The sequence below is a fragment of the Zootoca vivipara genome, chromosome 1 (assembly GCF_963506605.1).
Source record: "Zootoca vivipara chromosome 1, rZooViv1.1, whole genome shotgun sequence".
In the NCBI taxonomy this organism is placed as follows: Eukaryota; Metazoa; Chordata; class Lepidosauria; order Squamata; family Lacertidae; genus Zootoca; species Zootoca vivipara.
This window is the reverse complement of record NC_083276.1, coordinates 60,190,302-60,207,397: the sequence shown is the minus strand read 5'-3', so window position 1 is coordinate 60,207,397 and position 17,096 is coordinate 60,190,302. Positions and strand designations below refer to the sequence as shown.

The 17,096-nt window shown below is 40.2% G+C and overlaps 1 protein-coding gene across 11 annotated transcripts in view; it reads right to left on the bottom strand.

Moving 5' to 3' along the window:
• Window positions 1–1,101: 1,101 nt before the first annotated feature.
• Window positions 1,102–17,096, bottom strand: part of ANO5 (anoctamin 5) — a 65,349-nt gene continuing 49,354 nt past the window's right edge. For all 11 annotated transcript variants that reach the window (XM_035117458.2, XM_035117466.2, XM_035117483.2 and 8 more), the window contains 7 exons: window positions 16,324–16,493; window positions 14,842–14,939; window positions 14,058–14,188; window positions 11,252–11,457; window positions 9,939–10,120; window positions 8,478–8,583; window positions 1,102–7,918 (listed from right to left, as the gene is read on the bottom strand). In XM_035117458.2, coding sequence (XP_034973349.1) covers window positions 7,694–7,918; window positions 8,478–8,583; window positions 9,939–10,120; window positions 11,252–11,457; window positions 14,058–14,188; window positions 14,842–14,939; window positions 16,324–16,493 — 1,118 coding nt within the window. In that variant the 3' untranslated portion in view covers window positions 1,102–7,693. The remainder of the gene's footprint in view (window positions 7,919–8,477; window positions 8,584–9,938; window positions 10,121–11,251; window positions 11,458–14,057; window positions 14,189–14,841; window positions 14,940–16,323; window positions 16,494–17,096) is intronic.

Below are 17,096 nucleotides of genomic sequence, written 5' to 3'. Positions count from 1 at the left end.
ACCGCTATGCATTAAGATACCCATGATCTTCTTTTCTTTTCTTATTCTTATTCATATCATCAAGTTTGTGGAATCTGCCAGTATACAGTGATAAAGTTCATGACAGAAATGAAACCAGGAAATGAAAATGTGAAAATTTCTGATTACAGACATTCTACTATGAACCTTGCTTGTAAAGGCAATGAAATGAAATACAACATAGAGATAATCTGGTCCAGGAATGGCATATTAAAGAATAAAAAGAGAATCAACCTCTGCACCATATAAAAATTCAGCATTTTGCTGTAAATGGGATTTGCAGTTCTCGTTAAGCACAACGTATCTATTTCTCTAATTGAGGGACCATTACTTTTAATTCATCTAATATTGATTCAACATCTTTTAAACTACATCAGCTTCACCTACAGGTCCTGTATAAGTCTTTGATCGAATTTCATTAGCATATATTTAAAGTAACACCCATGTTGTGCAATTCATTTAGATCATTTCTTATATTCCTTGAATCATGGGGAAATGGAAGGCTTAAAAAAAGGCTTGCCTTGATGATGATTGAAATCCACATAGGCCTACTACTTTCTTTGTAGGTTTTCAGCCCTTAAAGTGCTACATTGTTGATTTCTGTTCTTTTTCTGATGCATATTGATTCTGAAATACTAGAGCAGCACCTGCCATTTCTCAAAGGTAGTACAGGTAAGCTGCGTGTGGCAATTTCACTTCCAGATCACTCTGCCTTTTATTCCAGACACAGGGCTGTCATTCAGCTATGGTTCCTCAGTAGAACAGTGTGTTCTTTCTCCATTTTTCTTCCTTGTTCTCTCTGCCATTAACTGATTTCCCCTGGTCTTCAAATGGAAGCTGATGCCAGAGAGAACAATGAAAGAAAAGCCTTTATACAGCTTTGGTTCCTGTATAGGACACACTTCTTTCCTTTGATGAAGACAGACTGTTTTCCGCATTTCTGGACTGGTGTGGAATTCAGTTTCATCCATCCTTTGAGACAAGGCATTGCAGTGCTTAACTTCCATCTCCATCTCAGTAGTCCAACCCCCACATCAGTAACAATGGTCTTGCATGCAACAGAGCCGATAAACTGCACAGAACTATGGATGTAAACAAAACCTTTTATTAACAGTCAACTTTTCACAGAATCAGTTGAATACATGTAACAATGCATTTACAAAACAAGCAACACACTATTCGCAGACATCTTTTAAACGCCATCATCAGTTAGCTGATTTTTTAAAAAGATTCCCGTATTGCACATATCAGCTTGATGATTTAACCATATATATCAGTTTATGAGACACAATTTGAATAAGCTTAGACTACCAGGCAAACATCTCAGATCCCCAAATTTAGCTTAAAATTGGCAACATCAACAAATTGCACTGAAAGACCAATGAAAACCATTTAGTAAATGTCGCCTTAAAAACTTAAAGCAGACTAATCCTCTGTAATAAGCAAAGTAGGGCGTGGGAGGGTCCCTGCCCACAGTCAACCACCAACACTGAAAGTCCTCTCATCACAAACAATAAGAATGAAAGGATGTGGTACTCTTCATTTCACCCAATTTTGACTTGTTATGGGAGGCATGCTGATATGCCTATTGAACTACCAGAGCCTTGATGGGTAAAAAAAGACGGAGTTAGATCTCTGCTCTGCTAAGTTAAGATTGGTATATATTATAGCATAACTGACTTCTTGATTCAGTGTTTGCAGGTGTGTCTGTTTGGAATGAGACCATTGTCCACAAAAAGACACTGCATTCAGCAGAGCACACTCTACATAGTTGTGGTTGCAGATTTGGGACTGTACTGCATAAGACAAAAAGGAAGCAAGTTCAATACCAATTACCTGTTTAGGAGTTACAGGTAGGTAGCCGTGTTGGTCTGAGTCGAAGCAAAATAGAAAAAAATTCCTTCAGTAGCACCTTAAAGACCAACTAAGTTTTTATTTTGGTATGAGCTTTCGTGTGCATGCAAAGCTCATACCAAAATAAAAACTTAGTTGGTCTTTAAGGTGCTACTGAAGGAATTTTTTTCTATTCTGTTTAGGAGTGTGGGAGAACTGAATCTCAAATCCTTCACCTTTCTACCCCCCTCCTGAAAGCACCAACTATTCAGAGGGTGCAGGCAGGCAGATGCTCTTACACTTGAACTTGAATTCAACCCACTGGTGTGCATATCTGGAGTGGGGCTCAAGGTTGCAATTCTGTATGCATTTCTTAAAAGAGAGAATTTTTTATTGAATTCAAAGGGACTTACTTCTGAGTACAGAACTGCACAGCACAGAATCAGGAAAGAAACTTGAATGTTTGTTGTCACAAGGAAATGTAAAGCAATTTTTAAAATCACAACTTCTACTTTAAAAGCAAAAATAAAAGTTTATAGTCCTTAAAGGCATCATAGGGCATTTATATACCATGATTCAGCATGCATAAACCAACAATTTACAAATATAACCACTGGATTCATCCACCAGTATACACAAGATGACATATAATCCATATGGAACTAGTGCACTATGTCCACAGAGCACTATGGACTAGTGCTCACACAATGATAAGACATGGATACAGAAAGGTGAAGAAGAAGAAGAAGAAGAAGAAGAAGAAGAAGAAGAAGAAGAAGAAGAAGAAGAAGAAGAAGAAGAAGAAGAAGAAGAAGAAGAAGAAGAAGAAGAAGAAGAAGATCACCACAGGTAAACAGATGCACAAGGCATGATGCACATTTCAAAAACTATAAGACGGGAGTATTATGCAGAATTCAAAAACTCAGATGGGGTAGTGCTAGACCACTTACAGTTCTCTCTCAGAAGCAAGGGCATATAGGCAAACATGCACAACACCATTCCTTAGTAAGCGTTGTTACAAGGCACAAGGGTCCAGTGTTTGCATATGAATTAACTGAAAATTTAACATCATAGCAGTACTTAGTAACTTGGCTCTTTCAGTGGACTAGTATAAAAATATCTATTGAAAAAGTTGCTAGAAAGCGAAAAGCACTGCTGCTTCCCAGACAACAACTGATATAATTCTCCTTGAGTGAGAGCTCAGTTTGTACAAGTGTGACAAACTGGGACTCAGAATGACATGGGCACTTAAAGCTGCAATCCTGTGCATATTTTTGAGAATAAGTCCCACTGAGCAAAATGAGGTTTCCTTACAGATTGAGCTAAGCATAAAGAGGCTTTACATATTTTTGCCTAGAAGTCATAGCCTACAAATTAAAATGTCTGGAATTTAATCCCACAATACTAAAACAATACTTGAAATTGCTTAAAAGGGAATTGCATAGAAATACAGAACAGAGGATGCCATCCCAGTGTTCCAGATTTACAAATAAAACCTTCCATGGGTACAGTTGCCCACCAGGGGCTTAAAATATCTCGTGCTTTTGCGCCCTGCCAGGGACTACAAAATCATAGACTCAATGCAGTTGTAAAGATCACTCTACATGGCTGGTCGCCTGTGTACCACAAGTTGCCAGAAGTTCTGTTCTGTTGATATCCTTGCACACCTTCAGGGCTTGCCCCACAGCCTCCTCAAATGGCAGGTCAGAGTTACATAAACATGCCACTTCGTAAGAATTTAACCCCTCTCATCGCTCTGGCTGAAATAATTATGGGTAGAGTGCATAATAACAGCAGACAAAGCTGTTTGTGTAATCTTCATCTCAACTGGACTTGACAAAAGGCAACCAAAGGTACTGTGCAACCACAGCCACATATTTCATTTCCATCTGTGCCAAGTCACTCTGCAGCTCAGTGTTCATTTTTTTATTAAAAAAATATTGATTCTACACAATTTAAAATATCTAGTGTGGCAAGCTAAAAACACACACATTTAATTTGTTAATACATTTAAGTTTGACACGGGTGGCAATTTTTGTCAAGCAGAACGGTGATTTGTTGGACTTGATTTGCACTCTTTGCTGCCTGTTTTACAACCCCTGCAGTCCATTATACACTAACACAAACATATTTTAAACATGAAACGATTGCAAATCCTCCATTTATATTTACAAGAACACTTATAAATAAGCAGCAGAGTGTTTATGCTCAAACAATGAGAAAGTGTTTTTGGCTAAATATGTATAGATTTTTTTTGGTGACTGCAATGTATCTTTGGCATATCTAATACACACTATATAATATTATTTCTCTTAAACATACATCACTTCTTGGGGGGGGGGGAAATGACAGTATCTTAGCAGACTGAGCACATCACAAATAGAAAGCAAAATGTAAGCCAGACCGTTTGTCAGAAAGGTTTTGATTCAAAATTTGAGATGGATGCTAAATTTAGTCTGGTGCAGAATACTTTTTGTCACACTGCTCTCCAAACTCTCTTCAAAACCCTATAGGTTATGCACAAACCCTTATAATATATGCACAAAGCAAAGCATGGGCAGTAGGGCAATGGTGACCTAAACCCTGTCTCTTGAGCATGGACACCTTTGAAATTAGGTTCAATAAATAAAAATTGGGCTAACAACTTATATTCTGCAGACAGCATCCTTAGCACCTTGGTTTTTCCCGCAGACCTCTCTGCTGGAACAGCCCGTTAAATATGGGGTGTGCATAGGCTCTAAGATTTGCTTTGTATCTGCACACTTAAAAAAATTACAATCTGCTTCTAAGTCATTCTGTGCTCTGTTCGCTTCAATCTGTTTTTTGGGTTCAGAGCTGCTCTGTATAAAACAAACCTGTGTGTTCCCCATTTACTATAATGGGGAATCTAAAAACTAATCTAAAAACCTCTCCCCCCCCCCCGGTCAAAATGGATGAGATTTACATGCCCAGGAGCTCCATCAGACAGATTAAACCTGCCAAATTGCAAAGACGTCAAGGGACTTTTTTGTGGGAGAATTAAAGGAATTCACTTTCTTCCATAATGCCCTACTGGGTGGGTGCAGGGAAATGGGAGCTTGTCTCTTTCTTACCCTAAAACAATTAAGTGGTAGCCAAGTGGTGCGTGTTCTTACTTGAACATAATTTTAACATTTGCAGCTTCACAACAGCCTTTCTTTCTGGCTGAGCAAAGAAGACAAGTGAGGAGCAAAGAGGCTGCAAGTTCCTCTTTGGGGGTCTGCATAGTTTTGGCTTACTGTGTCATGGAAACCATGCTATTATAACCGCAAACATTGAACTATACAGCACAGAAAAGCACAGAAACAGAACAACAGAACCCCAGGAGAGGGCCCTATCTGATTTGGGGGAAGTTACTGATATCATGTGTCAATGAGGGGAAAAAAAGGAGGAAACCCCCAAACCCTGCAATTCTCATTGTTCTCTTCCTGGGGCCATTGCACAACCCTAGTATCTGCATAATTTCTTGTTTGTTACTCAATATCTGTATAAGTTTCTTATTTGCTATAAGCATCGTTCTTTTCTTGTTTTGTTTTTCCGAGGCAGATACTATTAATCTAATCTGGGGATTTTGCCCATTAATCTAGCGCTTTTCTTTGCCAAGGATATGAGTGCTGTTCCTTCATTGATTGGGATCTTTTACTGTAGCGTTTCAAAGTAGATAATTTGCTCTTTTGCCATCGGAAATGAAACCGAAGCACACATATGTAGAAAACAGCATAATCTTTAGCTCACATGCTAGATACAGCCTGGGATATTTGTTCCAATACTTAACAGTCAAGCATAAGCTCCAAAGTGCAAGTACTTTATGTCCTACATGCTTCATGTTTAGTGAATTCAGAATTCAGCAAGTGCTTGCTTCTCAAGGTTCATCCACAACTGATTTGCATTGAGCTAACCACCTTGGAAGTTCGCAAAACTTGCTCCTGACCAGCTACTAATGCACAAGACTAAGTTTGAAAGCCGATACTTTCATAATACCTGTGAATTCATTGATAAGATACATTATGCTACATAATTTACACCACTAGCATTTTCACATCTTTTTTCCTTCACAAGTGCATGTAAACAAGGCACTATGCAGTGTGGGGCAGACTCGGGTATAAAAATGTAGCAAAACTTCAAAAATATTTGTAAGAACTTAAAATTATATAACAAAACACTGCCTGTAACACCTTCTAGCTACGGTAAGTCTGCATGCAAAGTTTACACTAAGCTTTATAAATTTGCAAAATTGTATCAAGACAAAAAAAAGGAACTGTTTCTCTTCTTAGCAACATATTAAAAAACCATTATTTCTAAGCATTGTGGATTTGGCTACATTAATGTACATAACCTTTCTTTCATTCATTAAATAGTATGAATAGATATTCTTTACAAACACAGAGATATATTATTAAGGCATATTCACAACAAATGGCTTTGTTTACCATTTATCCCTGTAGATATTTACTCAGGGATTTTGAAAACATGAAATTGTTTTAACAAATTTCAGAAATAATGACTTTATATCCCAAATACTACTAAAATCACAGGTAAAACTCCAGATTATCTCAGTGGTTCTGGTCTTGATAAAATATATTTCCAATTCAATATCATACTAATTTTAGGAAGAATCTGGCATTCATCTTTCTAACCCTTACTAATCATGTAATAATAGAATTTTATTTTATTTTACATTTGGAACTCTGAGGTGTAATTACTTAAACTTCCCTTACTATTTCTGAGAAGATATGGCTGATGAAAATTATTAAGCATAGAAATTACTTATGGAAAAAGTAACTGTGGGTTTTAATTTTTGTTAGGTCACTACAGTTACTGAACTGTTAAATCTACAGTTATGTTATCTGTGCCTTAAAAATAACCTACAAAACAACCCACCTCAAAAGGTACTGACAGGTACAGGTTTGTGTGGCAGAAATGCACACAAGTGATATGTAAAGATTTTCCAAGTAATGTTCCAAAGTAATGTATGATCAAGGCCAATATGTGAAAAGTACATGCTTTTGAATAGCCAATGCTACCTATCAAATACAGATTAGTACTTCTCTAAGTAAGGCATCCAATTTAGTTTTTTGTTTGTTTGATGTTAGCATCTTACAGTAAAGGCTCCCCAAACATTTGTGTACTTTCTGCACTATGCCCCTTCTGCCTTCACAACCTTAACTATGACATATTGGAAGTTCAGATCCCAGTTTCCCCAACTCTGAGAACAGGCAAACAAAAATAGGATTGAACTATAGAGTTGGAAGGGGCCTTGAAGCTTGGTTAGTCCTACCAAGATGAAGCATGAAATCCACAGCCACAGCACTTCCACTGGAGTCTATGGAGTGCTTTAAGATCACGATGAAAAGATACAGAATTCTGTTTAGGCTCTAGCACCATCAGTTGACAGTGCAACAACTGAAGGACATCACACCAAACTCTTGGCCTTATCAACTAATAATGATACTAATACAGGCTGGAACTTCCTGAGCCTCATTCAGGAGGCCATCGCCACACTTAGCAAGAACTGTAACTGCAAATGTGGAACATTATGAGCTTTTCACACTTAAGACAATTCTAGTTATGAGAAACATACAGTCTTAGAAAGGCAAGGCATTTCTGCAGTGTCATGAGCAGATTCATTTTTCAAGGTTCCACAGCAGCAAGGGTACGTAGCTTGTTGACTGGCCAACAGGCAACCCATGTTGATTCTCTCCACTTGCTTCAGTAAAATTGTTAGAACCAAAAGAGAAGCTTTCACGCATATTGAGCTGCTCATCTCAGATAATGGATAACCAATCTTCACAGGCTGGAATTTCACAGTCAGCTGTTCCTCAGGTTACATGACGTCTGATAACTCCACTCTCCCTTCAGTGGCAATGACTTCCTTTTCCATGCTGGCGGTGGTCCTGTTTTCACACAGCTTCTGCTTGAGCTTATTGAGTTCATACTCATGCAAGATTTTCTGAGTTAAGTACTTCTCACGCTTTATTTTGGCTTTCACCTCAGCTGGGACATCAGGAATCATCCAAGCCACAAAGAATTTGACAATGAAAACGACATGCTGCAAGGCAAGGGAACAATGCAAAAATAGGAGGATGTATGCAAAGAACTATGGAGGCAAGGTATTTCATCAAACAGTTGTTATTCCCTGTCCTAAACATTTGCAATGCAGACTTTCTAGGCTTGAGTTCTGAGAAAGATGGTTTTGCAAAGTGATCACATCTTCCTACACCTTAAACTTGTTGCTACAAAGAGGGTTTTTGGGGGGCGGGGGGCGGGGATCAACAATAGCATGCCATGCACACTAATTTCATCAGCTTGGGATGCATTCAGATAAATAGCACAAACTTTTGGGAGGCAAAACAACAGAGGGTTGTTTGCAGTAAAGCTTGCAAAATCCTGCAACTCTTTTCTAATCTGCATATGTGCAAATGGTATTCGATTCTGGACTTTCATTTGCAACATGTAAATCCTTTGTGTTTTGTTGTTACCTTTCTTTTAAAGATACAATTCCATGAATCACAAAATGATAATTTTGTACCTTCATCAAAACTGCAGTAACTCTACACTGACACTCTACACTGAATTGATCGATTACAAGAGACAAGGGAACAACTTACCTCCATAATAATGATAAAAGCCATCTTGGCAGCCAGGATGTGCCAGAACTGCATTGTGTGTGCATATTTCCTCTCATGGTCTGGTGGATATCGATAGTCCCTGTACCTGTTGAATACAAACATGTAAAGGTGAAGGGCCACATTCAAAGGCAGACAGATTACAAGCTCAGTGGCATTTACATTCAAATACACCTGTCACTTAAGAAGCCTTTCGATCCTGATCTTAATGTTTTGCTTTATTTTTTATTTTCAGGACATGGCTCTTGTAACTGGTTCAGTGTCCCTCGTTTGCTCATTCATAGCAAAAGCAAACTGTAGAGCACATGCTAGCAGAGCTTGTAGCTATCAAAAGGTGATGTTTGGATAGGTGGATCATGGGAGAGCATAAATCAGGGAACAGAAACGTAAAACAAGACGTGATGTAGGAAAGTTGTTCAAACAAAGCACTAAAGCTTAAATGCTACAAACAGAAGCCTTGGGCTTTAATGGGAACATGTACTACACTTTGACTGTAGTAGTAGTGTATCCTAGTGTATCTGAAGAAGTGTGCATGCACACGAAAGCTCATACCAAAATATAAACTTAGTTGGTCTTTAAGGTGCTACTGAAGGAATTTTTTTATTTTACTTTGACTGTAGATTTCCATGGCTCAGCAAAGAAGGCTAATGCTAGAAATGATTCTGTAGGCACCTTGTAGTGAAAAACCATGTGGAATCTTGTGTTTTATAGTAGCCCCATTCCAAGAGGTGCACTCAACAGGGAATAGGGTTATCAGGCATGCCGTAGAGGTAGCACTGGATACAACAAAATGTTGAATCCATTCCTAGCCAATTACATATTAGTATTCTTTTAAAGGAGACTATTAAAAAATCTCCATGTGATACAACTCCCCTTTCTCCCAACTCTGATATATGCATTCTATTTTAGGTCACCTCTCCAGGTGAGACAACCACAGAGCTACTATGGAAAACTATAGCTTTGTGTTGTGGGTCCCCTCTTGCCCTAGTGACATGTTAGAGAAGTAGGTGATATTACATCTTCTTTTTTTAGCTTTTCCTGAGAAAGGTGGCAGGGAGGGTTGCCAATATGGGGTTGCAGAGACACCATGATCAGCATCACATCTACTTCTAGAGTGAAATTACTTTAAATTTAAAAGTGAGAATAAGGCAATGAAAGGTTGTAGTCCTTACTTCTGTCCTTTGGGCTACATTTGTTCTTTTTTCATTTTTTCTACTACCGTACTGGTACTATTGCTACAATTACATCTTTCCTTCAAGATGACATCAAATTACATTCCCTAAAACTCCTATAATAAAGCAAATGTCTTATTCTGATGGCTAAAGGGCCCCTCAATTCATCTTATAAGAATATAATCAAGACCAATATAACTGATTTATTACAGAAATCTACTACAAAAAAACAAAACAAAAACCCACGTAAAAGGGGTTAATTGCAACTAACCTGCATGTGGAAAAGTTTTCTGGGTTTAGGTCAGGCCTGTTTTTATCAGGAAAATCTGAGGTTTGAAATATGGAGAGGCTGTCATTGATGTATCCAGACATGGGTGAATAAGGATCCATAGAGTAGGCATAATAATAAACCAATCGAGGGATCATATCGGATGTGAAGGCAACAATAAATGCCTGCAGGAAAGAAGTTGGATTATATGTTAAATGTTTCATTCACAGGGAATGCAAAGAAATGAACAATGTATACCTTTGAATACTAATCCACACACAGATACAAAGGTCGCCAGGTGACCTTAAGCCATTCTTTCTCAGCCTAAGCTACTTCACAAGAATGTTGTGAGGATATAGAAGAAGTAAAACCAGGTATGCCACTTCGAGCTCCATGGAAACAGGGATTTAAAAGTGTCTATTTATTGATATATGTAAAAACATAAGCACAATAGTGATTTATCAGAGAAAAACCCTACCTAGTCTAGCATCCCATTTCCCACAGTGGTCTATCAGATGGCTATGTGAAGCCCACAAGTAAGACAAGAGCACTTGCCTGTTCCTATTCCACAGCAACTAGCATTCAGAGCCTCTGATGCTGAAGGAAGCCTGGATGTACAACTGGTAAACTTAACTGGAACCATTATGATCTGCCAGTGCTCTATGATCCTCTGCCAAGCTTCTCTTCCATGTACCTCTTCCATCTGGAGTATGACAATACCTTCAGAGGAGAGGGCTTTCTTGGCAGTGGTTATAAAGGATCCTTCCCAAAGAGGAAGGTGCAATCATTTAAATGCCAGGCAATAGCAGTTTTTAATTGATTTAATTGAGCAATCATTTAATAGTTCATTTTAAAGCTTTCATCTGCTGCTTTTATCTTTGTTTTTGTATTTCATTACAGTGATCTTTTATGTTTAGTGCTGCCCTGAAATCTAACCTGACAAAGCATGGTTCACAATGCAGGCACCACGATGGAGGCCTGGCCATTCATACTTCTGCAAAGGTCAGGATGAAAACCAATAATTTATTCCACTAATTTTAATGGAACTAACTTTAGCTGAATTGGGGTCCTATGCTATACATATTACAATTTCCCTTGGAAAAAAACTGATTATGTTTGAGTCATAGCTGTCAAATTTTCCCTTTTCTCGCGAGGAAGCCTATTCAGCATAAGGGAATTTCCCTTAAAAAAAAGGGAGAACTTGACAGCTATGGTTGGAGTAAACCAATTAGCACCTTCTTAGAGCTTCATTTCCCAGGATCCCTGAAGTACTACTATACACCTTCCAATCGGCTTACATTTTTTTACGTACTTACATTTGTGACAACAGACAAGATAGCCATTCCATTTAGAATTTCTTGCCAAACTCCTATGCTATGGGCTTTGGCTGCCACCGGTCTTCTAAACTGCGTTGTAAGCTTCCAAGAATCAACTCGAATTTCCAGGATATTGTTCATCAGAGCAAGTAGTGGAGCCAAAGGAAAAGAGGCCACAAATAAAGTGATAAATCCAAACTGGATAACTACATGAAAAGGAGAGAGAAAAATAAAGGAAAACATCTGAATGAAACCTTAGAAAATTTACATTTGAATTAATTGTGAATACAATCATACCTTGGGTTACAGCTGCTTCAGGTTGCGTCTTTTCGGGTTGCGCTCCGTGCCGAACCCGGAAGTACCGGAACAGATTACTTCTGGGTTTCGGCACACGCGAATGTGCATAAGTGTTGAATCATGACCTGCGTGTGTGCAGACACCCAGACATGGGTTGCGAATGTGCCTCCCGCACGGATCACGTTTGCAACCCAAGCGTCCACTATAGTAAACATACATATCAGAATATTTGTGTGCAGCTGTGATGCAAGTAAATGGTGTGAATCAAAACAAAGGAAGCAAGTATTCCTGAAAAAAGTAAGCCTGTTTTTACATTTAAGGACTTAATTCAGAAAAAATGGTAGTTATTTATTAAGAAAAATAATACAGAGACTGAAAACGAAGAGATCAATTCCAGAATAAGACTGAAAATCTTTTCCTTGAAGAAGAAAATACCCTCTTCCTTAAAGTCTTTCACCCAGATGTTGTTGGACTACAGCTCCCATCATACCTGACCATAGGCCACACCGACAGGGGTTTATGGGAGCTGGAGTCCAACAACATCTGGAAGAGCATATGTCCCCCACTCCTTAGTTCTTATGACCTACCATAGTCTGCAGTCAAACTTAAGCATGCATAATCGAAGCAATGGCATAGTCTTTCTCCCCACCTCCACTTTCTTCCCTTTTCTTGTGGTTGATTTCCCTTGACTGAATTTCAGACTGTAAGCTCCTCAGGGCAGCGTCTCTATAAGCGCCATGCATACTGTTGGCACGGTAATCACCCTAAATGATAAATCAAGAGCTTGTGTGACTTTAGCTGTGTCCCAGCCCCATCCCTGGCCTAAAAGCCTTCATGGCAGTGGTGGCTGGTGTGGCAGCCATCAATGCTCTCCCAGCTTCCAAACACAGCATGTTGCTGGCACTTACAGGATGGAGAGAGGTTAGGAGCATGGTGCTATGCAGTGGACCCAACCCACTGCTGTTGCCGTTATGTGCCTGCACAGTGCCTAGTTTGGAGCTGGGAGGGCAGTGGTGCCCCACCTAAGCCACCACACTGGCCACTACTGCTTCATTGAGACTTTATTTCCTTGCGAGTCACTGCCTCTCCATGGCTGTCAAATTGAGCATCGGTGGGAGAGAAGAGCATTTTATGAGGTAATAAAATTTTAAATGGGGAAAAAGGGACTACGATTTGACAACCTTCCCAGTGAGAATAGGATAGGGCCTAGAAACAGAATACTAGAATTCATATTTGACTTTACACTATAATCTTCTCTGTCCCCCAGCTTTAAATTTTCGTGAACACATTCAGTCATACAGGTGTTCCCCCCCTCCACTTATGCAGGGGTTACATTCTGGGCCACCATGCACATAAGTGAAATTGCATAAAGTGGGAAGCACTCTCTAAAAAGCCTCGAAATGCTCATTTGTCCATGCTCTCCAGCTCCCTCTCATGCTGTCTCTCAATACATCTCTCTCTTCAACTGGTGAAGAAGCTCTGGGGCTAGCTGGAGGCTGGAAGATGCGATGCGAGGGGAGGCTGAGCAGCCTAAACAAAACCCCACTGTGTCTCAAGTCTCTTTGGGGCTTCCTCCGCCCTCACTGATGCCCTCTTTGGGCTCTGTGATGGTCTCCTCATGAGTTATAAGCTCTCCGTTTCTCTCCCGCCATTTCCTGGTATGATTCTATTTAGAACATGCAAAAGTGGGGAGATGCCTGTATGGTCCACAACAAATAAAAAAAAATTCGCTCTAGGGTGCTTTCATATAAAGAGAAAAGCCCAAACATACTTTATTTATTACTGCAATGAATATCAACTCAAATCAGTATGTCTGCTTTTAGTTTCTTAAAGGCTAGCACACAAAACACCATGTAGCAGCCATAACAGCACTATTTTAGAACAGATTTTCTTGCTAGCTACCATATGCCATCTGTTGGCTGCTCTGTGAAATCACAACAGCTGTTGGCTTCTTATCTTCTGCTCTCTATAGTCATGCTCTGTTTATGTGGTAGAACATTGTGACAGCAGAAAGTTCATGTCTTTCACTGTACAGCATGGGGGGGGGGGAACTGCAGATACTGCTGTGTTCAGATAAGGGTGTAAGTCACATGAAGCCTGTGCTGAATGCTCACTAAAAGCAACATAATTATGTTGTGAGGCACAGCACTGCAGCAAAATTTTAGAATTTTTTTAAAATGGATATTCTCCATTTTGTACCCAAGAAGGTGATTCTTTTCCAATACTTCACAGGTCGGCTGCCAGAAGTTGTTATTGTTTATATAGTGCCATCTATATATATGGTGCTTTACAATGAAAAGGTTTGACAGATCCCTATTCCTAGGGGACAACCACTGCAAATGCATCTACAGGTGTATACGCGGTACTATTAGTTCACATAGTCTTCCAGCCAAGAGACATGAGCGGAGGACTATGTATTAGCTCCATTCAATTGCACGGAAGAAAACCAGCTGTCAGAAGCTGAAAAAGCTCGATACAGAGGTGTTTTATAACCATTCCTTGTGCTTACCCATTTCCAAGTACTCATAGAATAGGCCCAAGGCTCCAAAGTTCTGCAGATCATGGTCCTGCTCCCATCGACTGTATAAATTCTCAGGACTGCTACTGGCTTTCCGACGGCCCCACCAATTCCGGATCCACCTGTATGTTGGGGTAACAGAAAACACAGGAAGGGGCAGGTTGCATAAAAGGTACAGCATTAAAGTCAGAATCATGTCCCATAGGGTATGGCACCAAAAGTGTTTTTAAAGTATCTCTCCCATAAAGAAAGACTATCCAGGGTTTAATACCGGGGGGGGGGGTGTCCAGATTACAGGGCCACTGTAGTCCTATTTGGGTGTTCTAAATCACACAACACACACAATGCATCTCCGCCTGCTGCTCCATCCCCAGTCAAATCACCTACCACCATCACCCCTACTGTTCGCACACTGGGGTGAAAGTCTGAAAAGAGGAGCTTGGCTCTTTGTGCGTATGATAATGCCATGATTTGCAACCCTGATCTCACAGTGCTCCAAATCAATGGGAGACCATATGTGTGCAGACCAGGCTTCCCTCTTCAGACACTCCCTCCTATAGCATTGATTCTGATGCCTAGGAATGCTCCCTCTTTTCCAGTTCCATAACCAATGACTAGATTTTAAATAATTTTCTCTCATCCTGCAGTAAGAAGTTTCTACAACTAAAATTAATATCATTATGTCTTTATGTGCTTACTGAGTTCACTGTTGAGATGCATAACCTATTCCTATCTCTTAAAAATGAAACTGACTCAGCATGAAGGCATCACTTACGGTACAATAGCCTCTTGGATGTTGCCCCATATCTGTTTGCCAGCCATGATAATGGTAAGCTGTGTTGTCAGCTCTATCAGGCATCCTGCAGGATCACACTAATGAAACAAGGGTGGGGAGAGAAAGAAGCAAAGCGTAATTGGTCTTTCCCTTGAAAACCACAGTGTTAAAGTAGAAGACAGGAACTCTTTACTAAGTAGTAAAAAAAGAAAGCAAAAAGAAAGAAAGCAAAACCACATGGGTTTAACCCTAAAACTGCTTACCTACAGAGCAACTGTTATTGATTATGCCAAGAAATTAAACTGACTACGGCATTCACTATACTCCTCAACCTTACCCCCGAGTTGACACCAAAAGCCAGCAGAAACTTTCTGCCAGAAAAAGAGAACAGCAGGACCAAACAAGAAGCTTTCCAGTGCTGGGCTTGCAATCTTTTGTTTTAGGAAAACTAAGGCAATGAGAATTGGTTAGAGAGCTGGGTCAGGGGTGAGAGGTTGAATTATGTGTATACAAAGTATTGATGTCAAGCACCTATTTTTAATATTAAAAAGCCAGCAGCCAAACATCTGACTGGCTGTTTCAAATCAACAAGTGACTCCTCATTTCTGTTCCTGGGCATGTGCAGCTCTCTTCTGTGCCCAGCCTCCCAATTTTACTTCTGTCAGGTTCCTCATTCTTGCCTTCTCTTCTTGCCCACATTCATCTGGACAACTCAAGCCAGGGAAGTAACCTGTTCCAACCTTCATTTTCAAAGTTCCATGGATTCTCTTGGGCAGCAGGCCTTTTTCTCAAGTTCTTGGCTCCTGCCTTCTTCTGCCCTCCCTCTCTGACTTCTCGGTCCTTTTCTAAGATCTGAAGACCTCAACTAATGGCAGCCAGAGACTCACAGGTAGGGAGCTAGGCTGACTTGCTTCCTTTGCCTCAGACCCGGTTAGCTGTACAGAGGATTCTTACACAGAGAAGGTATATCCCACTATTTACCTAAGGTCAACTTCGGAGGAAGCCCCCAGAAAATTTATCCATCACATTTTATAGGGGCAATTTCACTGATAGGGAACAACAGATTTCAGCCAATCCCATCCAGAAGCTCTTTCTCCTACCCCTCCCTGTCATTAGGGTGGCTTAGACAATCACTGTCAGTGACACTGTCAGCACCATCACAAAACCCCTAATACTATATAAATTTATGATTTGGGAAGAAAGCCTTAATGCCAGAGTCAGAGACATGATTATTGTTCTCAGAGAGCCAGTCTATTTCAGCAGTTTGCTCTTGAGTTATATAATGCAAGGACCTTTGTTTGCAGATAGCACATTCCAAAACATACACTGAGAAACTCAAACATAGACAGGCATCTTCTACTGCATCTTATGTACAATTGTGACTTTTTATTCAGAATATTGTGCTTTTTTATTGGCCTGTCTTTACAAAAATGAGGGTGGTTGGCAATTACTTCCTTAATTCACTGAAAAATGACCCCATACCTCTTCATTTCTCCAGCGATCAAACATGTATGTGTAATGACCTGGGTACCCCACAAATTTCCCTTTGAAGAAAGCCACATAGAAACATGAAGAATAATAGTTGACAAACTGAAACAGGAACATCTTCATGGTGAGTCTGTTCTCGTATTCAAGGTGAGTTCTTGGGATCTCTGCAAGGTCAACAAAATTAACAAGATTTTTTTTTTCTGCACCATGCACAACAAACAAGGCTACAGCAAACACAGGCAATTTTGAATTTGGCTGAAGCACTGCAGATCTATTAAAGGTAAAGGTAAAGGGCCCCCTGACCATCAGGTCCAGTCGTGTCCGACTCTGGGGTTGCGGCGCTCATCTCGCTCTATATGCCGAGGGAGCTGGCGTTTGTCTGCAGACAGCTTCCGAGTCATGTGGCCAGCATGACAAAGCTGCTTCTGGCGAACCAGAGCCGTGCACGGAAACACCGTTTACCTTCCCGCCGGAGCCGTCCCTATTTATCTACTTGCACTTTGATGTGCTTTCGAACTGCTAGGTGGGCAGGAGCTGGGACCGAGCAACAGGAGCTCACCCCGTTGCAGGGATTCGAACCACTGACCTTCTGATCAGCAAGCCCTAGACTCTGTAGTTTAACCCACAGCGCCACCAGATCTATTAGGTATGAGTAAAAACAGGGTTTCCGAAAGAATACTGCAAGACCATTCACTGCATTTTTATGCCAGCAGAGGGCAGCAGCTATAGAACAGTGAGTCAAGTCTATAGCCTCTCTATGCAAGTGA